The 20,199-nt window shown below is 41.6% G+C and overlaps 1 protein-coding gene and 1 non-coding gene across 2 annotated transcripts; both read right to left on the bottom strand.

Moving 5' to 3' along the window:
• Positions 1-806: 806 nt before the first annotated feature.
• lrp3 (low density lipoprotein receptor-related protein 3) lies at positions 807-12,894 on the bottom strand. The gene is made up of 7 exons (XM_030048139.1): positions 12,714-12,894; positions 9,286-9,424; positions 7,744-7,949; positions 6,068-6,684; positions 4,237-4,709; positions 3,467-3,599; positions 807-1,577 (listed from the first exon to the last, which is right to left on the bottom strand). Exons 1-7 carry the CDS (start codon positions 12,772-12,774, stop codon positions 846-848), a joined length of 2,361 nt encoding a protein of 786 aa, XP_029903999.1. The 5' UTR covers positions 12,775-12,894; the 3' UTR covers positions 807-845.
• Positions 12,895-16,031: 3,137 nt separating this feature from the next.
• On the bottom strand, positions 16,032-16,105 carry trnat-agu (transfer RNA threonine (anticodon AGU)). Its single transcript has one exon. It is a non-coding gene; the product is annotated as a tRNA-Thr (tRNA).
• Positions 16,106-20,199: the final 4,094 nt, after the last annotated feature.

The following is a 20,199-nucleotide window of genomic DNA, read 5'->3' as shown; positions in this document are numbered from 1 at the left end:
TAAAAGGTCTCCTGCATGAAACCCCAGATGAACAGTCAAGCTTTAGAAAAAGCATTAGCGACAGGTGACCATGTTGTTTTCGGGTTCAAACTTTGTCAAGGCAAAAAGAGAAATAGAAAGAACTGGAGTAGTTCTCTGCTGTACACGGGAAAATGTAATTTCATACAAAATGCCATGCCACAGATGGACACAATGTGGACATCTGTAGTTTTCACAGCAGTCCACTCAGCACTGCTGGGATAAAACAGACTCAAGAAAGAGTCTTATTTCCATGCGAAGTCTCAATTTTCCCAGCATCAAGTAAACGTAACCGCACCCCAACTGAATGACCATTACAGCAGACCCAGACACTGGGAATGCTGGTTCAATCAAATGAGGACAGCTGAGTTTCCATCCATGTTTCCTTCTTTCATCAAAGCTTATATAAAATTCCTCCATTATCAGAAAAATGTGTCTCACAGTTGAAGTGGAAAATGTTTTTTTTTAAGTAAAGAAATTATTCAACTAATAGTGACAGAAATGGTATTTGTCAAATAAATAATGAAGATGGTTTGGCATGACTGACCCAGTGAATGGATCTGTTGATATCACACAGCAGCTGAAAAGCAGCTTGGGATGCTTGCATAAAATTCACTTGAGGGTTGAATGGAAACAAAGCTAAAGAAAGCTCACTACACGGTGAATCCAGTGTGTTACTGTTGTATGACCTTCTAATAATCCCTGCAGGAAAATCTTTTTTTCAGTTGCTCCCCTCCACAAGGGTCAGAGTCTGCTGCAGGACAGCACCACGGGAGCAGGTAGTGATTCAGTGTCTTGATCCAGGACACTTGAGCAGAGTGCTGTACTCAGTCAGGGGAAGATGAGGACTCGGTGGTTGGCAATGTCCCCTCCTGCCCCTGGGTTGGGCCCTGGGTTCTGGGTATCTGAGGGCCACTGCTGACTGCGGAGGGTGACACAGGCGACAAGGGTCCTAGGGGGGAGTAGCGCCGCAGGGCAACACCCCTCAGGTTAACTGCCAGGTCAAGAACCAGCTTCCTGGTTGTCCGGCAGCGGTAGGGGTGCGAGAACCCATCCTGGGATATAGGGGGTGGTCCACCAGGAGCCAAAGAGTAACTCTGACTAGGGGTGGTGGGCTCAGATTGGGAGGCCCTGCTGCTTTCTCTGCTGACACCGCTCAAAGGTGACCCTGGTGATAGCTCCTCGTCCTCTGGACTGTCCAAAGCTGACGGGGAAGAGAGCGGTGAGGCAGGGGACTCGGAGGGTTGGAGTTCGACATCCGTGGCAGCTGAGAAGCAGGAACCCAGGGCTGGGGCTGCGGCTGGGACTGGGGATGGGGTTGCAGTTGGTAAGCTGCTGGGCTCCTGCTCTTCCACAGTGCGGTAGCTGTGGAGACCCAGGTGGATCTGCGTGGGACCTGGGGGGTCCAGCAGGGGAGCGTGGCCTCTGGCTCGGGATCCACGGTGGAACAAGCGATTCCACAGATGCCCGAGACGCCGCCGGGAGGAGGAAGAGCGCCTTGATGAGTGACGCCTGATCTGCCGACGCATTGCTGACCGCAGGTTCTGTAACACTGAGGCCTGGAGGAGGGAGAGAGAGAGAGAAACTCTGTTTCTAACTGTCAAGTGAATTTTAGGAATATTTTACAAAAACAGAAATAGGTTATGAGTGACATAGTTAGGGTTAGGGTTAGTTTTTCAAGTTTTTCAAAAATGTTACGATTACTAGTATTGTGCAAATTCTTGCCCTTGGATGTCAGTGAACAGTTATTTGATACATGGTCATTTTTTCATTTGGTTCAATTGGTTTTCACATGCCTCAAAAAAGAGTGGACCACTGTATTTAAACCAAAATGACATTTTGTTTATTATTGGTCAGAGGTCCTGCCCATCAACTGGAGTCTGGACCATCTCCCTCCTTACAGTCTGCTCCTAGGCTCCCACATATGCCTGCTATTACTACTTCTTGCCTACATTGCCCTCTACTGTATTTCTGCTCTAAGTTCTATTGAGGTACTCTAACTTCTTTTGATGCCTAGGCAATAGTCAAGTGCATTACTGCAAATCATCTGTTGGTGAGGCTACTTTTCTCACTACAAATGACCCACTCCAGGTTTCCCCTGAATCCGACAGGAGACAACCTCTTTCAAGTGGACTCAGGTTGGTGTATACTTGGTGTACACTAGGATTAGATTAGGGCATTAACTGAGCAGCATTTTTTTTGCGGTCTCAAAAAACAACAACAATGAAATCCACCTGACAATATTCTGACAAACCACTTCAACTGCAGTGGTACTGAATCATTCATCAGCCATTAGTCAGAGTCTTGTGATGTGCCCACTATCATGTATCTGTCTGACTGAACCTCTCTGTTCCCCATGGACTGTCTCCATTCAGCTCCCATTATCTTTTCCCTCTTTGCTACATTATCAAATGCACCTCGCTGAGTAAGCGTGGAAGTATTTCCGTGGGAATGAATCAGCCTAATGACAACTGGCTCTGCTTAACCAATGACAAGCAACTAAGGCTAGTAGTGTGAGTATGCATGCCTGTGACCATGCATGTGCGAGTATGCATGCATGGTCACGTAGTGTAGCACGTAAAAGCTCCAGCCCATAATAAGAAACACATGCTCAACTAGGGCTGCCCCCAGAGAGAAGATGCATCAAATAATCAAACACAGATCCCAGATCCGTCACAAGCTCTTCAACTTTTCTATCATGTTTCTCTCTATATTTTCCATTTGATTTTCCATTTGTCACTTGACATTTTCTCTTGCTATGTGAGCCATACATGTTCAGCTGCTCGTGGTGTCAAAATGTATTCTGTGAATTTTTTCCCCCTTTTTCAGGGTCTGCTTGTAAAATTACACTTGAGCTCCATTCATGCAAAAATTCTCTTACATGAAACTTTGTAGAGTTGATACAACTTTCATGCGACTTGGCCAAAGGATACAACAAGGACAAAGAGAAATGCAACTGTGTCTCACTGCTATGTTTGGTTAACTGATATCATGTGAGGTATTAGACATGAAGGTGCCACAGACTCAAATGTTAAAACTCTGTCATGAAAATACTATTTCAACTGAATGAAGTGGCATACAGGTTACACTCTCGTAATTTCAAAGACCTTATTAAAAGACTTCACATGTTAATGATATATAATGTACCACACAATTGGTCAAACAAAAACTGGATCTGCCTCCTTGGCAGAGGTCTGCACTATACTGAGTGCATTTTCTAGTTGTTGTTATTATTATTATAAGTTTAATTATTTATATGTAAAGTGATATTTAGAGACTACTGCCTATAAGTAGACTGATCTGTGAGACTGATAATGTAATAGTAAATGTATTCTTCTCCTGAGTAGTGTTAGAACTACTGTGTTACAGGTAACCTGGGTAAGGTTACCTGTAACCTTAGCGTTTTTAACTAAGCGTTTTTAACTAAGGTGATAGACTTATTTGTTACCTGAGTGGGGTTGTATACAGGGAAGTCCTCCACTGGAGGGATGAGGCCCTGGGCAATCAGCTGACTATAAGAGGGCGGAGCCTCTCGCTGAACAAACTCCGCCTCCAGCCGAGTCATCTGAGTCTCAAAGGCTCTGTGGAGGAGAGAACGCAGGAGGAAGAGAGAGAGAGGGATTTTGGCATTGTATTGGATGAATCCTCATGTCTTATCTGCAATAAGGTAATAGAATAATGTAGTGAAAATCATTACTGATGGAAAATATACCCAAGGTCAGGTATCTTAAAAAAGACTGTTTCATACTTTCATACATACATGGCTACACACACAGGACAAGCTGTGCATCCGTGTACCTTCATTCATGTTGCTCAGGCTTCTCATGACGTCTGTGCACATGAAAACTAAATACTCTAAAGAAGCTATAAGACAATTCAGCTACACATTCCCCAAGAAAAAATAACCCCAATGGAACTGGCCAATAGTTTCAATTTCTGTTTGAACAGGATATGAGTGCTACAGCTCAATCACTTCAGATTTCAGGTGGTGTAAGACCCTGCAGGTGACTGGTGGTCATGGTCATTCTGGTTGTAATTACATCTTTTTAGCTACATGTAGTCAGCAGAGCTTCATCAGCCTACTCTTGACCACTTTGCAGCCTGGCACCAGGTCAGCAGATTGTTAATGCAAGTTAAAGCGACACATAAAAGAGATGAGAGATGGAAGGCAGCAGCAGACACTGAATAGAGAAATAGACCAAGGTGCTACGTTCTCACCTGTACTCTCTGCTCCTGAGGGAGTACAGTTTGAAGGCACAGCTGAGAGCAATGATCAGCAGCAGGCTGCAGACCAGGCTGCCGATCAGGGCAGCTGTGATCACTTTCCGGGGCACCGCCGCCAGGCAGTCTCTTTCATCGCTCCCATCTAAGCAGTCCTCTTGGCCGTCACAGCGCCACGTCTCGAAGATGCAGAGGTTGGTTCCACAGTGGAAGTTTCCGGGCTGGCACTCATAGCAGTTCTTCTCATCTGACCCATCCGGACATCTCTTTTGGTTGTTGCAGCGCTCGGAGGGTGGGTAGCATACTCCAGTACTGCCCTCGCAGGGGTACTCCCCATCCGGGCACGTCGGGCAGGCCTCCTCATCACGTCCAGATGGGCAATGCCAGTAGCCATCGCAGCGCTGTCGTTCGGAGTAACAGCCCTGCTCGCTGCCACAGGGGCGTTCACCGGGGAAGCAGTAACCTTTGACCTGGGAAGGTGGAGAGGAAACTGTTTAGACACGGAGGAAGAAGACTAGTTCTCTGCCAGACTGACAATGTCTACTAAATACCATCCAAAACATTACAATGGCTACAACAGCTGAAATGATGAAAGCTCTGATCCCTTTGTAATTTTATAAACCCACTATGGTCATAGTGGGTCAGAGATATAGAGCTATACAATTTCTATAGTATGGTAAACAGAAAAAAAATCAGGATTTATCAATAGAATTACTACATGGAATACCACAGAAATCAGAATTTTTGTCATTCATGTAACTAACATTAAACTATCACATATCACTGACACTATATAATGGTGGTTAAATGTGACATAGATGACTATGTGTGCTGTCACGTAAACTAGGCAAAATTCACAGCAGACTGTTTGGAGGCAACATGTGGAAGCGATCAGCTGACTGAAACAACACTGTATCAACTGTAAAAAGTTCAGAAAGGCTACCTTTTGTGTAAAATTCAGCACAGAGCAATTTCTAAAGTACAAGAAACAAAATCCTGGAAGTCTTGCTTTAAAGACATTAGTCTTTAGGTGATGCAGACAACCATGGAAGAAAAAACTAAGGAACTCCATCTTTGAGTGAAGCAATCATTTATTCTTTGGCAAACCAACTAAACAGACCAACGCATATCGACTTTAAGTCTTCATTAGGGAATGAAGACTTGAAGACTTTCAGTCGGTATGTGTTGGTTTGCATGCCTCAGCTTTTTTTCATGGTTGTCTGCATTACCTAAAGACTAATATCAAGCAAGCCCTCCAGGATTTTGCTTTCTTGTACTTTCACCTGTCCCACTAAAGAGCATCCTCCCTTCTCCCTTAAACAATTTCTGAAGTATTTTTACAAATATGAGAAAGTTGATTTAGCTTGCGCAATAAACAATCATATTCGGTCAATGAAATGGTCAATGGAATATTATAGGGACCTAGAGATGTGGATGAAACTTAAAGGTTTAAAGGTGGAAACTCTGAGCCATTGATTATTAAGAAGAGGGTGCAACTCAGTATGATGAAAACAATGTAAATATTATATATACTCAGTGCTGGGAAATAAATCAATATTATATCAATATTGTGATATGACATCGTGAGGGATTTTGGATGTTAGGACATTGAGAAATGACAAAATACTCTATGTCATAAGTATGTTATGAAAGGACCAACAGTCAGCTCTATAATATTGTCACAATAATGGTATTGAGGTATTTAGTGAAAAATGTTGTGATATTTGATTTTGTCCTTGTTGTCCAATCCTATCCCGATATCATATGATGGAATACAATGAAACTACACTTTATTGCCAGTTTGCAGGAGACTAGCTCTTCCTGGTACCTGGTAGGTGGCGTTGAAGCCGTGCCCTTGGCTGTGAGGCTGGGCCAGGTACAACACACTCATCTGTCCTCGGCTAGACTCCAGCAGGGTCGGGTGCCGGTTGTTATGGTGCGACAACACCTGCAGCAGGTGCTCTGCCCGCTGCACGAGGCCGTCATAGACATGCAACGAGTCCCCGAGGCCCAGCTGTAAGTCCAGCCGCAGCACGATGGGTTTGGGGTCCTGGGTGTCCAGCAGCCAAGAACACCGCAGCTCTGCCCCGGCACTCCGATTGGCCCGAAAGAAATCAGGCGAAGCGAAGGAGCCGTAGAAATTCCCCAGACGCTTGCCACATGCAGTGTCAGGGCAGCCTAGCTCATCGGTGCCGTCGGGGCAATCCATGGCTCCGTTGCAGCGCAGGGAGGGGGGCAAACAGCGGGTTGATTGAGCCTCAGTGCAGGGCAGGGCACCAGGGGGGCAAAGGCCAGCCCGCGCCTCAGTGGGCGGGGGGGAGCAGCTATGTTCATCAGTGGCATCGCCGCATTCATCCAAGCCGTTACACTTCCAAGATCGTGGAAGACACTTCCCATTCCCACATAGGAACTCATCTGACAGACAGCTGCTCTGGCCAAGGTGCCCTGCAGACAGAAGAGACCAACGCGATGAACCAACAACAGTGGCTGCTCAGCTACTTATTATTTAGTTAATAAAGTGTCAATAATAATGACCAAAAGAGAGCTCACAGTGATGTCTTCAGATTGCTTCCTTACTCCAACCAGCAACCAAAAAACCCAAAGTAGTAATTTTATAATGATATGAACAGAGGAAATTACGCCAAACTTAGCATTTTAGTGAGCTTATTGGAGATGGAATCAGCAAATGTTTGGGATTTTTACCAGATAAATGACTAAAACGACTGAATAGCAAAATCATAATCAATCTTCTGTCTACTGACATTTTTTGCTTGATATTTAGATTTTAGGCGTTCAGCTGATGCTCTTATCCAGGATGACATAATCAGTTTAGTCACCAGCGCTCGCAAGCACTCAGTTGTGACTGCCATTACACACAGTGTAACCTGCAGTTTCCTGACGTCCTTTTGCAGTAAACACATACCTAAACACAAACATTTTACTGCTGTTTGATCAGAGACAAAGAAGGAGTGGTACAGTGTTCCTAATGTGGTCAAGTAGGTATAAATGTAAAAACCAGAAAAGGGAGATGCGGTTCGATTTATGAGGCAACCACTGTCTAATTGGCTTGGTTGTGGGCAGATCTTTGGAATATATTGTTTCCTGCAGTTGGATCCACACCAAGCATATTGATTTAACACACTGTAATAAATACCTGTCTTTGTGCATCAGTTTTGATGTTTTTCCTCACTGAACTACTTCTCCTATTACTATAATAACTACTACTATTGATGTAAGGGCCGACAAGATATACACAGGTCATCAAACTGTCAGCTAAGCCTGAACATTGGCTTTGAGTGCGCCTGATTAATTTTTTTTTCCTTTTTTTTTTAGTGATGGCTTCCTAATAAAGTTCTTGTGCTTTGTGCTTTATCTTGACAATAAAACTAAATGCTGAGAGATCAAATTTGGACAAACGTAGACAAAGCGATAACGACTATATTAAACATGGGAAAGAAATAAACAGCAGGAGATCTCCACAATTTACCGCCACCTCCAACTCACCTCTGATGTAGGAGAGGCGGAACCCCTGGGCCTGACCTGAGCTGTTGGCCCGAGAGTGGAAGTACAGCCAAATACGCCCCCTGGTGGAGATGAGGGGAGGAGGCAGCGTGGAGCCACACAGCCTGGACTCTCCGTTCCACGTGGGTGTCAGCAGGAGCCAGTCGCCCAAACACCCGCCTGACTCCTCCACGTCAAAGTTGCGGAAACTGGGGGGAGGAGGATGGATATGGATAGACGCTGGTTATATATCATTTAGTCTCATCTTAAGTGTTACAGTCCTGTTTTTCTTTTAACAAGGGAAACTGCGTTGGAAACAGTTTGGATTAATTCATCCTATTCGCAAATTTTTTTTTACCCTGTTTGAAGAAAAAAAATGCTTTAATACTGAATTTAAGACTGAATGACTTCTTGAGGTAGTGTTTGCAGAGTACAGGTGTTTCTGGATGTGGCAAATAAAGAGATGAATGGTAGACCTCAATGAAGCTGGTTAAGGCTACAGCCATCGATTACTTTAATGTGATAAGAAATACTTTTGTGTTTTAGTAAAAGGCAACAGTAAATATGTAAAAAATAAATAGGCCAGGTTTCTTAAAATAAACAATTACCTTGTTTCCTTGCAGAAAAATCAACTTTTTATTCCATATTTTAATGATAGAAGAGCCGTTTGATGCATAAAGTGCTGTGATTCTATTGATTATAATTAGTGTTAGAAAGTTAAACAGCTCAAACTGCCCCCTCCATTATGTAGCCTATGGAATTTAAATGGTGGTTGTCACATAAATATAGACAGGGTTTTTGTTTATCATTATATTGGTGGTACTCTTCTACCATCCGACAGGCCAAGAGTCCTAATTCCCAAGTTTATTATTTGGAAATATGAGAAGTATATGCTTCAAAACAAAGTGGAATTTATTTAAAAAAAATATATATTAATTGCAATACCTGGGCTTCAGAATTGGGATCAAGTGTAACTGTGTGTAATAGCACCTCTGTTCAAATCGTGTCTGGGGAATCTGACGAGGTCAGCAGGACCATTTACCTCATTTTTGTAAATACGAGGTAAATATGAGGTAAAGTGTCGCAGGGCTATGGCTAACCACAGCTTATTTAGTTTCTTCAACTTGGTAATAATAGCCATTTGCACATTTGTGAATAGTCTTAAACCCACTGTGTCAGAGAGTGTGAGCATGGGTAGCCCTTGTTGTTATTATCTCTCTTTCTCTTGTTTTAAGTAAGTAAGGAAGGAAGCACTGGTGTATTATTGTTTCTTTATTTTGCTTAGGTTAGTTAGACTTTTGGAGGTGAGTTCTTCTGTTTATTATTTTGGGTGTTCCCACCCTGAGCCCCTTTGTTTCCTTCAGGCATTAAAACTGTCTTTTGCACTAGAGCAGTGTTTTTGTTCTTCCTTGGGAGCGAGGAAAGAGGAGGGAAGTCCTGGTTCCCCCTGAGCTGGGGTGTAACATAACATATAAACAACAGATCTATATGTTTGTGTGTGTGTGTGTGTGTGTGTGTGTGTGTGTGTGTGTGTGTGTGTTCTACCTGATGGTGATGGCCTCTCCCTGGCCTCCCTGGATGCTCCAGCTGCAGTTGACCCCGGCAGGATAGTTGAGAGGCCACGAGGGGCTGTAGATCGCCCCCCTCCGCTCCGTGTGAACCTCCACACGCCCACTACAGGCCACTGGGCAACACAGAGACAGAGGTTAAAAGATAACAACAGTGTAATTTTAGTTTTTTACTTCCCACGAAAAGTTTAAATCCACCGGTGTATTTGCCTCAGCAAGAAGCTTTTACTGTCTGTCTGTTCATCACCTGCAGTGAGTCCCAGGCGCCAACTGGTGCCAAAAATCCTTTTTAAAAAGTCTGCAGGGGCTGCACTGATGAATCTAAACCACCATTTTAAATAACATGTAGTGGATTTTTTACTTCTTTTTTAAAGAGTGTGAAAAGTGCAAAGGCAGCCTCTCTGAAAGACAGATTTCATCTGTTCCTGTATTTGTGACAAGCTGTGAGTAATGTTTGTTAAGCCCTGTCCAACGGCTGCTGCCAAAAACACAAAACACACACAAATCCTCATAAACACACATACACAGACAGGCACACATGTACACAGACTTCCTCACACGTGTATGCACAAATTATGGTATGTGATTTATGTGATAACCAAACAAACCAGTGGCAGGAGCAGCTGCCTGGAGCATCAACACCAGCGCTCCTTCACCTTCACCTCCTCCAGAGCTGTTTTCTTCTCTCAGAAATTAGTCAAGGATGAATTTTTCACTGAAATATTTTCTCTGTAATGAAATAGTGCCAATGCCACCATCTGCCAGGAAGTCACTGTAAAAGAGCATTTGCTCTTGAAGATTATTAAAGAAAACGAGACAAAAACCCACACAATTTAACTATATGAGAGATCATAGGGGGAGTTTGAAATTTGCGCTGGGGGGGGGCAAACATTTTTTTTAAATTATTTTATTTATTACAATACCAAACATAATGTAATTCATATTTATTTCTGAAAATAATCTTATTTTATTGCATTGCTTAAATGTTTATAGATATGTATACAGGAAGAAAAAAAAAATATTGGAGCTATTTTTGACTCAATGTAGTGACACATTTCAGACGCTGGGGGGGGGGGCAATACCCCCCTGCCCCCCCCCGCAAACTCCGCCTATGTGAGAGATATAATCTAGATAATATCTGTGGATAATTTTAGAACTTTCTAGCCCGATCATCATCTGTTTGTCATTTGAGAAAAGGGTCCATCTAAATGAATCGGCACCTTTCTTGTCTTAACCATTCAGCGTGTCATGACATTTGATTGACATGAGCATGACACACCATTTCAGGCACGGTTTTAGAAAAATAACTGCACTTAGATTTATTCATAAATATAGGAATTGTTTGTTTTTTGCCCCACTAGGAAACAGGGGCTTACATATCACTGTGTTGGTCTGTCAGCATGCAGCCCAAAAACTATTTGGTGGATCACAATTAAATTTGGTGTCAAAATTCATGTTGGCTAGAGGATGAAACCTGGCGATTTGGGGGACCCCATGACCTCCCATCTAGTGCTACCAGCTGGTGTGCTTGTTTTAGAAACACTCAGTTATATATTTATGAAAAAAAAAGCTAATGACTGCATTGCCGTGGATCACAAAGGACCACTAACATTTTCATAATGTTGGAGCCGGTGAGAAACCCCAATCCACACTACAGTCACACCCATTCATGCTTTACACATTTAGAGAAATTCACAGTGAGAATTACAGAAAATTAAGATCATGCCCTCCAACTGCCTGTGTAGTTGAGACACGACCTGGGATTAACCATTCATTGAAGGCTCCATGGGCCACTTGGGAAGCTGATGAAAACAAGAAGCAAATATACAATTAATCAACAGCATGAGGAGATACACCTTTTCTCACTGAGGCCTAGAAGGCGTTCTCACCGGGCTGGACAGGCAGAAGTTCTGGGTGAAACCAGCAGAGGTGCAAATTGGAAGTATCACGGAAAGTTCATATGAGCAGGATGAGGCAGAAGTCCTCATGCTGGGGTCTGAGCACACAAAAAATTGTGGCCTCTCTCTCATTAATTCATGTGTGTGTAACATAGCACTTTTCACCTCCCAGTTCAAAGTGTAATGATCATTTACTGTAAGGTAACACCGAGTTGCCCTGGAGCTGGAGGTCCAACCATCACTAGTGAGAACATTGTGGGGTTATTATGTACTGAATTTTAACAGTTTGGTTTTTCACCCCTAGTTCAGATATAAGCTGATAATATCTGAGTTTGTGAAAAACTGACTGTGACTACTAACTGGTAATAAAGGCCGAGAAACAGAGAACCATCTCATGTTTTTAGAGTGGTTGCTGCAACAGCCTTTTTCTTGCTGTCAGTGCAGCTAGTGTAAGTCAAGTGAAGTGTGAATAATAAAGCCAAAGTCTCAGCGAAAAAGTCAGCAGAACACAAAGTGATGTTTTCAAATTGCCTGCTTAGTCTGAACAGCTACCAGAAAACTGCAAAGTATTCCTTTTAAAATGACATGAACACAGTGAGCACAGAAAAGTAAGACAATCTCAGCATCTCAATAATAATAATTAATTAAGGCATCAACAATGACTGATTATTATTTTTTTCTGGTTACTTTTCTGATGATGGACTAATGCATTAATCAACCCATCATTTCAGAGCTTCACTCACTCACTCACTCACTCTCACTCTCACACACACACACACACACACACACACACACACACACACACACACACACACCTCATGAGTGAGTGCTGATCTTTTGTCTGACGGGTCGCCAGGACCCAGCACAGCACGCTGTATTGAATATAGAAAGTGAAAGGGGGGCGCCTCACTGCAGAGCAGCAGTGATGTAATGCTGATAGCAGCATCAGATTTGTGACAAAGCGTCCATGTTTTCACACCGAACCAGATCGGCAGCTCACCGCAGATCAATACCTGCAGAGTGAGACCTTCATCATCATCATACTCTCTGTCCAATCACGACGAGAAAACAGCTCCTCTTCATGTATCACATCACCTTGTCGGGACAAAAAAAAAAAACAGCAGACACAACAACAACCTGGGTTCGCCTGGGAATATCAGGTTTTACAAGACTGCTCTGGTCTAGTATCCACTGTAGTGCAAATTCAAATTAAATGGAAAAAACACAGGTTTGCAAACTAGAGGCTCCAGTCCGGTCATCATAACGCAAACATCCAGAAATCCACTTTAAAAATAAAATGATGCATCAATCCGGCTTCCCCCAAACACCCATTCTCGCATAAGTTACACCAGTTTGATAGTTCTTACCACGCATTTTCATTCATGTCAGCCTGACACAATCAGTGCAACTCTGTTCTGCAAAGACACGCAGGTAACAATGACATGATGTGGATTTTTACCTGGCTGGTTGCAGTATGACAGCATGATAAAGGCACTGGGTTTCTCACCTACACAGAGCAGAGCGGAGCGGAAGCACAGCACTCTGAGCAGCAGCTCCATCAGTCCCATGGTGCAGGGGCTTCTCTTGTCATCTTGGAAACATTTCCCACATTTTATTCAGCATCTGCGGCCTTTAATGAAGCCTGCGCATTTATTTTCCACCGAGCTGCGCCGTGCAAGCAGCACAACCCTCGGTCCTGCGGGAGAAACGGCACATTATCCTTCGCACTGCGAGGAAAGCCGCTCTGATCGAAACACCAGGGTCAAGGCATACACAATAAGCAACGCGTTTTCCGGTCATAACTTTCAAAGTAAAAGTCTTAACGTAATCGTATCACTGTAGCAACTTCAGTAGCGACGTAATTTATGAATGAATACAATGCGCCAGAATGATGATCAAGGATGTATAAGAGGAACCTGCATCAAATTGAAATTTCTTTGTTGCTCCTAAATTGTCCTTTTCACAGCTTGTATCCATGACAATGTTAAGTCTGTATTAGGCGTAAATGTCATAAGCTGCAAGCTGTAGCGCTTTTAAAAACACACAAATGCTCGGTCAAGGAAGTTGGCCAGAATAAACCAGCCACAATAAGCCAAAACTGAAAAATCTTGTGCATCACATGTATAGAGTATATGGATGTCAAAGTCCAGGCTGTGGTCCACTGACAGCTGATCAAGACTTTATGAGTGAAATATTTTAGCTTTCAAAATGTCCATCACTACAGATAAAATCTAAAGGAATTCACGTTACTATAACTTTACAGTTAGAGTTACACTGAGGTCGGCCTTGTTGACCCAAATCAATCAGTCTTTCCAGGATTAAGAAGTTGTTTGGTTTCAAATCTGTGCTTCAGTTTTTGTGCATTTTTCCAGATTAAAATTATATGAAGAAAAATCAGGAAAAACCACCATAAAGTGTCATATGGTCCGTTTTGATTGTTAAGCGTGCTCAAGATCTGCATGTTCGTCTTCAAGGCTCTCAACAGTCTTAGCCCAGCCTACATCAAGGACCTCCTGGATCTGTCCTCCACCTCCAGGCCCAGGCGTAACCTCAGGTCCGAGGACCAACTGTGCCTGAGGGTCCCACGGACTAATTCAGTGAGGCAGGGGGACCGTTCCTTTGCGGTAATGGCACCGAAGTTGTGGAACAGGCTCCCTCTGGACATCAAGTCTGCCCCCACTCTTGAGTCCTTCAGAGCCAAGCTGAAAACTCACCTTTTCAGTGGTGGTCTCTGCTATGCTGTGTGTTGTGGCATGTATGTGAGATGAATGTGTGGGTCTTCTTGTTGTTCTTGTCATGTATTGTCTCTTTTTGATTCCTGGGCTGTGTAGTCTTAATTTCCCCCCACTGTTTGATTGTGAACTGCATGCCCAGCTCACCCAAATGCAGTGAAATCTTTACCCTTTTTTTTTTTTTTTATATATTCAAACCACTGATCTACATTATTTCATTACAGATCTTTAGGGTTAGGGTTTGGTGTTTAGTAAAGAGTTGGGCCACCACAAGCTGCCAGAACAGCTTCTATGCCTCTGAAACTCTGCTGGAGGGATGGAGCACCCTTCTTCCAAAAGATTTGACAAGTGTTGGTGTTCTGAAGATGATTCTCAGTGGAAAATCTCCCACAGGCGTTCAACTGATTTAAGACGTGGTGACTGTGAAGGCCATACAATAGGATTTACATCATTTACATCGTGATCAAACCATTCAGTGAGCCCTCCTGCCCTGTGGATAGAGGCATTGTCTTCCTGGAAAAGATCACTCTCATCAGGCTAGAAATGTTTCATCAATTACAACTCAATTTCAATAGCTTAATCATCCTAGATGGGAAATTTGATTCGCAGTCAGGCAAGAAAAACAGTTAAAAAACTAAAAAACCAACAATACAAATTCAAACACAATGATTCAAACAAAGAACATATACATGTAAGACAATTTTCCTGAGATCAGTGCATAAACCAAGATCTGTATGTGAAGTGCTCATTTTAATAATCCAGTCCAGGCCAGTGCAGTTATGCTGACTGTGCAGGGTGATGGCATAAGGCACAAAGGAGCTCTTTGTCCTTTGTCCTGGACTTCAGTGTCAGTAGTTTAAGCAGCAACCTGAGGGGATGAGCTCAAATTCAGCACATAAAGGATGAGCCGGGCAGCTGAGGATGTTGTTGGCCTTCCTCACCACTAGATTACTTTGACTGTTTTGTTTGACCTGGTTGCCACATTTCCAAACCAGGCGATAGAGGAGAAAGTCACCACTGACTCAATAAAATGCCTGTAAAACAATGTCATCATCCTGTTAACATCACCAGTTAAAAGTGATCACTCAGAATGACTTCGCATTGATTTGCAGTGACCCTTCCCTCAGGGGAAAAATGCCCCCACTGCACAACAGAGCCAGTGGACCCCACCCCCGACCCCATCACTGTAGGGGTCCAGTATTCAGGCCTGTAGGCTTCTATTGGTGGACGGCACACATGCATTCACCTACTTGTCCAGGATTTATGGTGAGGGATGATCACATCACTTTTTACCCCATTTTTGTAGACCATTATCTATGGGTTTTGCACCACTAAACTTTCAACTGTACATCCGTCTTTGTAATGAAGGTTTCACACACAGCAACCCTGCTATAATATGTACAGTATCTTTTGGAAAAATTGTGTTATATTCCTCCAGTAGAGTTCAGAGACATGGAGAATCTCTGCCAAGGAGCACTGAAGCTGTTCTGGTGGCTTGTGGTGCCCCAACACCTCACTAAGACACTTTATTTTGGTTTTTCCTTTAATGTGTCATACATCACTGTATAGCATGACACCAGGTCGCCTGTCTTTTATTTTGAAAAACAAAACCGTCTACCATCCGGCCACATTGTATCCAACTTGACGTCTGTCCGGCTTGCTGCAGCTGACCAGGACAAAGTGATTGGCGTTGTGTTGCGTCTACAGGTCCGGTTCACTGAGGCGCTGCAACAGGAAGACAGAAGCGGAGGAGGATGAAACTGAAGTCAAACATAAACCACCAGCGGCGTTTACATGTTTTCAAACTCGAGTAAAAGACAAACATCGTTTTCCATCTTCTCCCACTTTACAGCTAGATTACTTTGAGGGATTTCTAGGTCGTGTCATTGCCGCCCCCACGTGGTCAGATAGGTGTATTGCAAATAACTATTATCGGGGCTCTGATTAAATAAATGTAAATGAATGCGTATTCTGTTGATACGTCACTGAAAGAAAGGACACTGTGTGTTTCTAAATAGAAGAGGCGAGAATAAAGCGGTTTAGGTTGAGATTTTTAAGATTTCGTGGTGTGCGGGAAAAGGAGAATGAGGAAAAGGCACCGCTGGGATTCGAACCCAGGATCTCCTGTTTACTAGACAGGCGCTTTAACCAACTAAGCCACGGCGCCGCTGCACACAAGGCGGACAGAAGGGTTTATAGATTATAAGTACCTCACAGACAATCGTCAATTATTTTCATATTTTTGTCTGTTGCGTCAGTTGTTTTGTCTGTCTGGCTGCTAACAAGCATGACAGAGAATTTTACATTTAAAACACCGACGTGTCACGAGGTTCAGGAACACAGCTGTATCAAATAGGAACCACGTGCGCGTGTTGGAGAGGGGCGAATCGAGGTGAAAATAAAGATGTTATTTTTACCGTCTGACCGACTCACTCATTTTGTAGTTTTCATGGATTATGAATCAGTAAGCACTTTATTTATGTTTTTTTTATATATATATATATGAAACTTGTTTTCTGAAGGATACTTTTTGTGCTTGTGCTAAATAAGTCAAGGTAATGAGACAATATAGATGAAAAATAAACATTCATAACAAACAAAAAAGAAAATAATCTGTAGTGCCAAAATGCAGTATGGAAAATTAAGTAATAAAATAATCAAATAGAAGAAAAATGACATAAGAACATGCTTAAGATATATTATTTACAAAAATTCTAACAGGTGAGATTAAAAAAATTTATGGATTAAAAGGATATAAAAGTAGTGCTTTCTATCATTTTAATAATCCCAGTGTGAAAGAATGATAAACTGAGTTGATAAATAAAAACAGATGCATAGAAACAAAGTTAAGCAGAAACATTTACATTTGCGGCAGCTCGGTAACTTTCAGTCACTCCGTCAGCCTGAGAGGCAGCAGCCTGATGAGAACTAGCAAGAAAACCTCCTCAAGTGAAAGCCAGTGAGTCATTTATCACACCACTTGTTCACCAAACACAAGGCTGTAATATGAAAAGCGATATTTTTTCCTGCTTGGTCCAAAACCTGCCTCTTTCAGCTCACTGTTGAAGCTAATAGCTAATGATTGTTTACAAGCTCAGGCAAGTGCATGACAGTGAGGGAGAGAGAGGACAGACCACAGGAGGAGCAAATACTGAGCTTTTATTCTTTCAAAAAGTCTGTCAGGATATTAATGTCAGAAATAGTTCATATTTTACTGATATTTTGAGTTTGTCTCCAGATAGATATCTGGGTTTTTTTTGTTTGTTTGTTTTTTTTTTTAATTTAAAGTAGGATATTTGTACTTTGAGTTTGATGTTGTATAGTTACACTTTATAATTTAAATGTATAAAGGCTGTGCATTTTAAGTTGCATTATTTTGTGACATAGTTTCATTTCATTTTCTTATTTGATCTAAAAGGGACAGTGTACAGCTCAAACATATACTGTATGTCACTATTTGATCCCAGGTGAAAAAGAAATATACTAAAGTAGTGCTTTTTTCTGATGAACTTATTATATTTAAATTGTACTATACTAAGTGCATATCAAATGTGTTAATTTGGAACAAATTTAAGTATGTTAAGTGTTCTTTTAGAGGCACTTAAGTAATATTTTAAGCTAATTGCAGTATATTTTAACATACTTAGTTGTGTTAAAATGGAACAACTTTAAGTACCTTTAGTGGATTTTAAATGTACTTCTTTAAATGACATTTAAAATACACTTCTGTGCCATACTACAAGCATAGTCTGAATATATTTGTAATATCATATAAATGTTTCCTGCACATTTTCAATAGCATATCAGCTTATTAGTAATTTATTAATAGTATACTCAAAGAATCACTATTAGTATATTAAAAAGCTGTTTAATATTATATTATTATTGTGTTATTTTTGTATTAATTATTAATGCATTAAAAATACACTACAAATGCCCTTTCAGCACAATAAAAATCTGTAAAATAATATACTTAAAAACACACATACAACCAGAGACCTGCAAAACTTTAATGTATATCTTGTATACATTACAAAAATAAATTCTGTGTGTACATTAAAAAGTACAACATATGTCAAACCTCAAACAAATATATAATCCATATCAGTGAAATGATATGACAGAATTACTTTTAAACAATTTACAGTACATTTCAGTTAAAGAAGACAACAAATATTTAATCATTAATGTGAACTAAGAGTGCATCACAATGCCTTGTATGTATGTATGTATCTGCACGAAACACAGAGGATACTACACAACAATAAACAAATTGCAGAAAAGGAATAAAGTGCATTTTTACAAACTCAAGTAACACCTGCAAATGGTTGAATCAAACACTGAAACTGAAAAACGTAAATGTCACCATCTTCATCCTTCAAGTGGGGGGTCAGTTTTCTTTGCGAAGGACTCATTGTTGCATTTTCTGTGAATGAGGGCTCGCACTTCAGACACGGTGGTATTCGGAAACTGCTTTATCACTGTGTCTGTGTAAGAGAAAAAGACACTTTTAAAATATAAAAGCAAAACTGACCACTGATTACAGTTTTGTACCCTTGTTTGAATATTCTTCCTTTGCTCCAAAGTTGCTGCAACACAATATGACATCACAACATTTCTCTAACCATTCTAAGTTTTTTCAGATGTTAACCTTTCAGAGTGAAATGTTTTTCCACATGGCAGCCAGCCCATTTAATGCTAAGGTCTTCATTGTTAACAAGATTAGAAATGTAACAATAATCTTTTATGTATATTCAGCCAAAGAGTTCATGCATGATGAAATGCTATTACAGAGGTACAACAAATAACCAAAAACATTAAGATTTGCTGAACAACTATGCAATGTCCAATCAGTTTGTGAAGTAGTTTAACCATGTCGTACCCAGCCAATAATTACCTACATGTATGGCAATATTTTAAAACATTTATTTATCAATTATATTTGTTTATTATAGTCAGACCCTCTTGACATGTATGTAGAACAAGAAAGGTTTTCATGTACAGGAGTCACACATACCTGTGAGCACACTGACCTTGTGAGGGTCCAACTGGTCCTTTGAGGACTGAGTTCCAGATTTCCCTGTGGATCGGGCCAGTGTGTCTTTCCCAAAAATCAGCATGGCCAGGTCTTGGGTGAAGAGAGAAACTCGTGATTTGTTGAGTCTTTCAAACATCCTCCTGGGGACTGTAACATCAGAATCATCCAGGGCAATCTGGGTAGAATGAGAAACAAGACTAGATATTATAACAGTGATTCACACAAAATAAAAAGAAGGCACTATGCTACTGCTTTCTGAAGTGCTTGTACACAAACACACAAAACAATAAAAATTTAAAATGAATTAAATCATTGTTACAACTACAAAATTTTGATTATCATACAGTCTTCTAACCATTTCTGAGCATGCAGGAATACACAGCTCACTGGAACTTGTGCTTGAACTTGAGATGTAAGAAGATGACTCTGTCTTCATGGTCTCTAAGACATCTTTGAGTGACGCAACAATCTCAGGAAGCTCTAAAAGAAAAACATGCAGTTGCAAGTATGTTAATTATACACAGTTAGGGTAGCTAACACCTGCTTTGGTCATCTGTAGTGTCTCTTGCGCACTGCAATGCTGTTGTTACACTAAATCTTTATTATTCTTTTCATGATTTTCTGTGTCAAGGCATGAAATTCAGACTAACATCAGGGGCAACTTTAAAGTTGGTTATAGCTGGCTTTACCCTGATGTTTAGTAAAGTCTCTCGGCTGTGGGTTATGCAACCTGAGAGTCTGAGTTAAGCAAAACATTTGAAACTTCCACTCCCGCTGATCTTTGGAGGGGCCACTGCGTCCATGCGCGTCGCCATCACCATAGCAATACGATTACTATGAGGAGTGCCAGCTAATACGAAGAGTCCTGAGAAGGACTAGCAACTAGCTAACAACTGTTACTTAGCCCCTCTCAGGACTGGTTAGCGTTGAGTTATGACTTAAGTTGTGGAATAGCGCCAGATAATACTTAACCATTCCTGAGAAAGGCTAACAGCTAGCTAACGTTATAGCATAAGTGTTGTTGCAGAAATTGTATTGTATTCATTGAAACATAGTTGTCACGGTGTTGTCAAAGAAACGACCTGTGTTTGTGTTGTCCTGAAGAGAGATACACTATGTCTTACCTTTGCCATTATGAGGTACATTCCTCTTCCGTTATCGTAGCACCGCGATTCGGTGACCCAACCGGCTACAAAGAACTGATAAGCATCCAGGCTTTTGTA

This window comes from Myripristis murdjan, chromosome 3, assembly GCF_902150065.1.
Source record: "Myripristis murdjan chromosome 3, fMyrMur1.1, whole genome shotgun sequence".
Taxonomy (NCBI): domain Eukaryota; kingdom Metazoa; phylum Chordata; class Actinopteri; order Holocentriformes; family Holocentridae; genus Myripristis; species Myripristis murdjan.
The sequence above is the reverse complement of the archived record's forward strand: the minus strand, read 5'-3'. Positions and strand labels throughout refer to the sequence as shown.

Excerpts from the sequence above, each read along its gene's own strand:
- lrp3 (XM_030048139.1), bottom strand. The coding sequence starts at position 12,774 with ATGGGACTGATGGAGCTGCTGCTCAGAGTGCTGTGCTTCCGCTCCGCT. Across the intron at positions 4,710-6,067 it reads GCTTCAACGCCACCTACCAG|GTCAAAGGTTACTGCTTCCC; the intron begins GTACCAGGAAGA and ends CCACCTTCCCAG. Across the intron at positions 3,600-4,236 it reads CTCAGGAGCAGAGAGTACAG|AGCCTTTGAGACTCAGATGA; the intron begins GTGAGAACGTAG and ends TCTCCTCCACAG.